The following is an 8660-nucleotide window of genomic DNA, read 5'->3' on the forward strand; positions in this document are numbered from 1 at the left end:
AACAAACTCTTAATATGAGTTAGCACATTTTACTTTATTGTAAAAAAAAGTATAGATTTAGTTTAAATTCGTTTTTTTATTATATATAATTTAAATTGCTTGTGTGGGTCGGTCTTACTATGAGACAATCTTACCTCGTACAAGACTTGTCCAAAATTATTATAATATAATGTATGATGTATCTAAAATAGAAACTAGCTATTTTGACAACACATCGTAAAGTAAGAGTACTATAATTTCGATCCAAGAATCTAAACTCATGTAATCCCGCGTCCAAGTACTCAAACCCGGTCAGCAACTGATTCCCCTGCGCGGGATGCACTTCACTTCACTTCACTTCACTTCACTACATATAACCTGGACATAGGTATGACAAAGAAAATCCAAAAAAAGGGGCGAAAATGAGTGTTCAATTTTCTCCAATTTAGTAACTAGAACCTTAATAATCTCTTATGTTTTCCTCTTTCTCTAAAATTTGCCTTTTACCGATTCTTTTTTAGGCCTTTTCCGATATTTTGGTATTGTCTTTTAAATTACTTCAGATTAGGTCAAATTCGGCACAATTCTCTCGTAAAATCTGAACGTTTTGCGATTTTGCCCGAAACCTTTTTATCAGGTAATTCTCGCTTAATTTTGTTTACATTTGTCAAATTAGCATAAAAAGTGTTATTTTCTTACTTAAATCGCCGTAATTTTGTTTTGTAGGATGCCTGAGATGATGAGTAGAATGTCAGATAAAGATAGAAGCAGAATTGCGGAAAAATGTAAGTAGCCTCTTCTTTATTATGATTGTTTTGTCGAATTATTTGCAATCGTAAATTAATGATGTTTTTTTCCTGGTCATTTTTGTTTATACAGTGTCTGAATTCCTACTGTTAATGGGGTACAATGATGATTTTCAAGCTGTAATAGCAAACGAATTAAATCGTCAGATATGGATGAGTTCAGAAATTTTAGGTAGAAAACAATGCAGGGAACTGTTGTATTTATTGTACATGGCTGATAGTGCAACCTTGCTGTCGTTTACGGTTGTGTTGGGGAGATTCATATGGGACAATCATTTGAGGGCAAAGAGGAGGGCTCTCAAAAGGAAGCTTTTGGAGAAGATTAAACAACAAGAGCTAGGTAGAGAGAACAGGAAGACACGAGGAGGGGTGCGTCTTGCTGTGATGGCAAGCAAGGGAGGAAATTTTTGGACTATTAAACAATGCAAAACAATTCCAGGGTTTTTGTGGGCTAAGTTAGCTTTTCATTTGAAGCCGAGGTTTATGTATAGCATGGTGAGGCATAGGACTGTAAAGCGTAAAGTAGAGGTTGGTAGTCGTGTATATAGGCTTGCTCTTGCTATGCGTTTTCTGTCATTTCGAAATATTCGTGTTACATCCGAGTGGGAGTTTTGGGCTGTTTGTCTTGTTCAGCAAGTGTTTGGCTTTTGGAAGAGTATTGCTATTGGAGGAGGGTTGAGTGATTTTTTTACAAATGTGGCTCATCAGTTTGGGTTGTATGTGGTTTCGTGTGACATTTTGGAGCGCCTTCAGAGTGGCTTCCGTTGCTCCTCCGCTACTCGTTATCCTGGTACTTTCTCTTTCTTTCTTCCATTTATTGTAGTTTCTAATACAGAAATAATATATATTAGTCACTAGCTGTTCTCTTTGATCATGTGTACTGATATGGGATTTTTATAAGAGCTTTGGCATTTTCATTTTGGAGTGTGTGATTTTGAGCTGCTTCCGTTATATACTAAATATTATGCATCATCCTTCAGTGGTCTATGCATCAACTTTACATCTAATGTTGGGTGCTGCAACATAGATAGCAACATTGTTGTTTAGTGATGTTCTTTTCTTTTGCTTTCTACTTGTAAACTTTTCTATTTACCCAATGGGGTTTACATATTACATTCGGTGAATTGAGTGCTAGCTGATTCTGTTTAATGGGCTTTGCCTTGTCAATTTGAAGAATAAATGGATTTTCCATGAAAATGTTGATCATGAATCAGGATGCCTGAGTTTAGAGTTTTTGTATAAATTGTTAAGAGCTTAATTATGGTGTTAAATTAGTAGTTTGTTTCTACAAACTTCTTTTTAGTCCTTAGGATATTCTGGGAAACTTTAGAAATAAGGCTGAAACAACTTACTTCATTGAAAGTGAACACTTTGAGTGGCTGTTGCTCCAAAGTGGAGACTGGTTCTTAGTCTGTACTTGCTTCAAGATGGCGCTTTACCAGTTACTGTATTAGTATTAGGAAAGGATCGATAAAATACTATACTGGAATTTTAATTTGGATGGTTTATGGTGTAATTTTGATGAGATGTTGGCTTTCTGAGTGATTTGTGCTTTTATGCACATCATCATTGTCTAAGTCGTCTCATATAAGAAGACTATCTAGTTTTGAATTAGAACATCCAATGACTTCTATTGAAAAGTTTTGGCCTTTGCTATGAATCGTCATCAAAGCAATTGAACTTTACCTCCACAAATTAATTTGCTTTCAAAGTTTGTAGTTTGAGCTTGGCATCCCCCTCAAACATCACTTCACAGTTCAGACCACCATTCATCATTAATTTGCTTCTGTTGGTTTGATTTGAGGAATTTATGTCTAGAAGTGGTCACAGTGTACCCATTGGTTGTTTGCTAGCTATATGTGCCAATTCCTGATTTGCCACGCTCAGGAACAATGAAGAGAAAAATGAATTTTTTTCTAACTTTATTTTGGAATACTTGATTTTCTATGTTGTCTTTCCTGGCAGTCTTCTCTCTCATAATACAAATGTTAAGCGTAGCTATGTTTGTATGAATACTCATCCAAATTGATTCGTTAGTGTTCAAAGGTGATGCAAATGCATGCTCCTGTTAAGTGCTATTTCTAGTTGATAAGTGATGAAATTGGTGGGGTTTGTAGTCTTTAGCTGGTCGCATTTTGCTTTAGCCTAACTTTTGTTTTTCGCACTTAAATCTGAGCAATTAGAATCTTCTTCTTTTCTCTGAACTAATATCTTTGGTTCTCTTGCAACGGATTTGCTATCGTATTAAACCAGCCTGACCTCTTGGAATAGGTTAAATAGAATTCAACCTACCCTCCCTCTCTTTGGGCTTGGCTATTCGTTGTTTAATTGTTCATGTGTCTTCTATGACTCTATGCACTTCCTCTGAATGGAAGGGTGCTTTTCATGTTATCCTTAAATTTTTCTTTGCCGGCAATGAGCTATTTCTTTCTTTTGTAATGTCTGACTATATTGAATCTTAAGTAGTATGCTGACGGACTCGTTAATAAGATCTCAAATTTTGCAATTCCCTTTTTCTACCTTTAACAAAGATACTCTTGTTGAAAATGTAGGGTATGGAAGATAATATCCTTTGGCAAGAGATTTGAACTTATGAAGGTTGCTTGCTGATGTGATTGTAAAGGGGCTTCTACTGGGTTGCATATTCATGTTTTGGGTCTGATCTGACTGAATAAGCTGAAGTATGAAGACGTATGGCTTTTCATTTTGAGGATGCCGTATTTTATGGCATATACCCTGTGCTGTCTTTATTAGATTTTACTGATGTATATATAAAACACAGGAACGAATAACATGCATAGGAAAAGTTTAGATGTGAATTTGTGAATGTATTCATATTATTCAGTCTGAATTGTTACACACGGTATGATATCCAAAATGATTTATCAAAATGTAACATGTTATGTGGATACATCTGGATCAATATAAATTACGCCGGTAAGTACATGCTCTCGGTAGAATCTGCAGATTGTGATGCCAATATCAGTATCTTTCTCTGTATTGGATCAAGATAAATTATAATCATTATCAGTATCATTTTGAGGGATTGTCTATTTTGCTTAACGATACAATATTTTACTCCATTACATTATTTTTAAGAGATGAGGCGAACACTAGAGCTGTTTAAAAAAATCTGATCTACTTGACTCTATGCGCTGATCCTTTTACCCGTATTATAAATAGCGGGTCAATTTCTTAAAAAAATTGTAACATACGGGTGGGGTACCTAACCGCCTTAATCGGGTCGGGTGATAGGCTGCAATTGAGTTTAAGCGGGTATCTGATGACCCGCTTTAAAAAGAAACAATTAGTTTTTAGGGGTTTTAAAAGACAGTTTTAGACTTCCATTTTTACTTTCTATTTTGAGATATTTTTATATGGTAAGCACTAACTATGGCAATAGGCGAGTGGTACCAATTCTTGAAATTTTTTCCATAAAATAGCACTCAACTTTTGGAAAATTAATTACTATAACATTATGGAGGTAAAAACGTTTAATTTCCGTTACGGTTTGGTAAAAGTCATAAATGCCTCTAATAAGTCTCAATATTTTTCCACAGAATAGCACTCAACTCTTGGAAAATTAACTACAATAACATTTGTGTTAACTTTAATTTCCGTTAAGGTAGGCTTTACATTTGCAATTTATTAAGGACATTTATGACTTTTACTAAAGCTTGACGGAAATTAAACTTTTCACCTCCATAGTGTTACTGTATTTAATTTTCCAAGAGTTGAGTGCTATTTTGTGGAAAAAATTTTAAGAATTGCTATCACTCGCCTTTTGCAATAGTCGGTGCTTATTGTATAGAATATCCCGTCTATTTTAAGGCATGCCGCGGTGCCGAACGGAACCAATCTCTCTTTGCCTTCCTAATTTCATCTTCTTCATGGGTTTTTCTCATTTAATCTTCTCGGTTTTGCACTTTTTTGGGTTTAATTTATCGATCTTTTTGGTTTTCCTTTTTCATTCTTTTTAGTTCTTGTTCTGCGTTCTCCATTCTTCTTATTTTGTTCTTACTTTCATTCGTTTTTTTTTCTTACTTTTTATATTTTGATTTTTGATTTCTTGTTCTTGTTTGCATGCGTTGTTGTTTTCTTGTTCTTGTTTTTGTTATTGATTTTAATTTTATTTTTGATGGAGATTTCGTTATTCGCTTTTTGAAGGAGATTTCTTGTTCTTGTTTGGTTACTTTTTGTAATGGAGATTACTTATGATTTACTAATAAAATTCCAGAAATTACTTATGATAGAGTTAATCGTTCTTGATTTCTTTTTCTTATTCTTGTCTTTGTTGGAGATTACCTATGATTTACTGATAAAATTTTGCCCAAATTTTTAAAATTAAATTCCAAATATGTTGCCAATAAAATTTTGCCCAACAAGACCAGGAACCCAGTGACTCGACTCGACTTATTCGAGTATTTGGATAAATTGGGCTGGAACACTGGCTGTTAAAAGATATCAGACTAACCAGGTACCCGCCTTTTCGGGTACCCGCTAATGAACACTGCTAGCTAACTCTACCCTAGCTTAAGTCGGAGTAAAGGTGGAGGTTCGTGGTTGGCTATTATCAACCTGCCATAACACCATTTTGTGTTAGAAGTCGTGATGGCTGACTTTAGTTAATGTTGTATAGCCTATGCTTCTGTAGGAAACTAAACAATCAACACTCCAGATAATGATAGCAAGAATGTCGTTCTAGTCTACAAAGCTTTATGAACTGCTGTTGGGGTTTTGAGTTGCTATCTAGAACGCCTTAAACCTATTCTGCACAAATGAGCAAATGAAGGCTGGAGTGGGGTGGTCCGAGTTACCTTTTTTGATGATAAAGTCAGTATGTATTTGGGAAAGGTTGCCTAACCTTTCTCGTAGAGTGCACAATGACCTTTAGTTCTACAGAAAAGAATTAGGGCTTGTTTGTGGATATGTGATCCTTTGTGAAAGAACAGCTTAAGAATACTCGAATGATTAGAATCAAAGTAGTAAAAATCGGGATTCTACTTGAAATTGTTCAGACCTGTAGAATTGAATTGGAAATCATAGAATCATAAGACTCTACAATAAACTTAAATTTGCTATGTAGTCGTAATTATTCACCTCAAAAGTTTAAGTTTATCAATTAAAGTTTCATTCACTTCATTTTTTAGAATGAAATACAAAAATATTTAATAATTAGTTAATTTAAATCTCCATACCAATGAAGAATTTTTTTTTTTAAATTATGATGACAGATACTTAACTTGTAAGAATCTGTACATAAGAAAAATTAAAAAAAGGTAAGAACAAATATGTGAAATTAAATCGTTAAATCGTAGGATCGTTGAATCGTGTTATGATTCTACCTCTAAAATTTTATTTTAATTAGAATCGTAAGATTCTACCAACTTACGATTCTACCCACGATTTGAATCGCTCGTTAATTTTTGGATCGTAAAATCATAGATTCATATATCAGAATCGTGATTTTAATAACCATGCTTATAATGCTTAGAATTGCTCAAAATCCTAAAAGTTAACGTACTTTTCATAGTGCATAGCACTGTGTATTTATAGTAGTGGGTATGAAGAGAGGTTTCCAAAACCCTAATGGTATATCAGACGTTTACCTCAAGAGAATCTTTCTTAGGATCATCAAAAGGGTATAGAATGTTCTCAGAGTATATATGTCGCTCACTGATTGGTTGTGGTTGGCTTTACAACTGTCTTTTGTCCTTTTGGTGAATGTAATAGTACAATACGAGGTAGGTAGTGGTGTCTTACCTTATACAAGTATAACAACTTTTATCACGTGACTATAGCTGTCACATGACACGTCATTGTAGCCGTTATAACCTTCTCGGGGAGCTACTATCTTTGTCTTTGTGTATGATCTTCTTAGGGTTGGTTCATCACTACTATAGGTTATGTCACCCTAACGCTTCATGTATGACGGGCTGGACCTTCTAGAAGGTTGTGATGTCATTCTTAGGGAGTTGGGATCTCTAAGGAAGTCTTGATCGATTTTTTCTGCTTTTTCTTTGTGGAGCAATTAGGATTCATCTTTCTTGAGAGAGTTCTCAGGGGTGAGTGTTATCAAACTAAGGTTGATTTTTCCATGTGTTAGAATGATGGGACCTTCGACCAAGTTCTGGCACGTACAACCTTTCGCTGCTCTACATTTATTTGGAAATAAACACTCCCTCTGATTTTCTATCCTTATTACATTTGGTTTTTCACGCGTGCTAATCTATAAATTAAACAAGATTACTTTCGATTATGTTTTAGATAATAGATTAAGTATAAAATACAAACTTAGAGTGATTGATAAATAATTTTAAAAAAATCAAATAAATGATAGTTAATAGAAGAAAATATTTGTTAATATTTTAGTGGAACTTATATTATAAAGGGAATTTTGTGTGGTAGCTCTAAGTTTTTGACTTTTTTATGTGGTAAACGAACGTTTTTTATAATCTACGTGACCTCGAGCTTCCGAATTTTCCATGTGCTAGAAAAAATGTTAAATTCTTTGTTAAATAAGTACTCATTTTGAATCAACAAAGAGTCCCTTAAGGGTGATTGGGGCAATAGTTTCTATGAAGAAAAGTCATTATGATGGATGATTACAACTTACATTTAACAAAATCATTAGGCTTTTGTCTACTAAGAAGAAAAGATGAAAGCCTAGTGTTACTACGCGGATTTAAAAAAACGTTTGTCTAGCACGTGTTTTTGACTAGGGATAGGGGTATTTATGTCCTATATTATTGATAGTTTCCCCTTAGCTATTGTTGTTCTTGTTCCTTGCCATTCATATAATGCAAGGCCTTCTAATCCACCAAGGTTGAACTACAAATGGAGCTCAGCAATACAATATCAATGATATCAAGTTGCCCTTTCCTAGATAAGGCGTTTGCAGCCTTATTTGACTTGCCCGGATTGTAGAGTATCTCACATAATTTTCATGACCTATTTTTGATACTCTGTACCAACTTCTCGTTGTTCCAAAAGGAACTTCAAACTACTTTGATCAGTCCTCACCACGAACTTACGGCCATGAAGATAATGGCGCCATTTTAGAATGGCAAAAGACAATTGCCATAAGCTCTTTTTCATTGATGGGTTTCAAGCTCGCCCTCTATCCCAATATTTTGGTAAAAAAGGCTATTGGATGGTTCTTTGGTATCAAAACTGCACCAAGACCACAATTAGAAGCATCTGTTTCAGTAAAAAATTCTTAGTGAAGTCTATTAATGAAAGTATAGGGGCTTGAGTCATGGCCTGTTTCAATGTAGTAAAGGTTGTTAGGGCCTTCATATTCCATCCATACGCATTCCTCCGAGGCTGATCTGTCAAGGGCTTTGCGATATGGGCGTAATTTCAAATGAATTTCTGATGATGCCCAAAAAACCCCTCAATTCTTTCAAATTTCTGGGTTCAGGCTACCTTCTCGACCCCAAAAGCACACTTACTGCGACTCACCACCAGTGAGCATGTTTGCAATGTTGCAAGCACTGAGGAAAGATGACTGACATGTTCAGCTGTTGTTTTACTATAGATCAATATGTCATCAAAAAACACGAGCACAAACTGACGAAGATAGGATCTAAAAACGTCATTCATAAGGGCTTGGAATGTGGCGGGAGCGTTGGTTAGACCGAAAGGCATGACTAGGAATTCGTAGTGCCCTTCATGAGTTCCTTATTACGCATTTCGGATCTGGTGATAGTCATATTTTAATTTTAATTTTGTAAAAATCTGGCCTCCATACAACTCATCAAGCAACTCATCAATATTAGGAATAGGTACTTATCCAGTACTGTCACTTTATTGACGGCTCTATAATCGACACAAAAGCGCCATTAGCCGTCATTCTTGACTAAGAGGACATGA

The 8660-nt window shown here is 35.0% G+C and overlaps 1 protein-coding gene across 1 annotated transcript; it reads left to right on the plus strand.

Annotated features, from left to right (window-relative positions):
• Nucleotides 1–241: 241 nt before the first annotated feature.
• On the plus strand, nucleotides 242–3846 carry LOC130826807 (uncharacterized). The gene is made up of 4 exons (XM_057692395.1): nucleotides 242–616; nucleotides 706–764; nucleotides 859–1575; nucleotides 3338–3846. Exons 2-4 carry the CDS (start codon nucleotides 707–709, stop codon nucleotides 3349–3351), a joined length of 789 nt encoding a protein of 262 aa, XP_057548378.1. The 5' UTR covers nucleotides 242–616; nucleotide 706; the 3' UTR covers nucleotides 3352–3846.
• Nucleotides 3847–8660: the final 4814 nt, after the last annotated feature.

This window comes from Amaranthus tricolor, chromosome 11, assembly GCF_026212465.1.
Source record: "Amaranthus tricolor cultivar Red isolate AtriRed21 chromosome 11, ASM2621246v1, whole genome shotgun sequence".
In the NCBI taxonomy this organism is placed as follows: domain Eukaryota; kingdom Viridiplantae; phylum Streptophyta; class Magnoliopsida; order Caryophyllales; family Amaranthaceae; genus Amaranthus; species Amaranthus tricolor.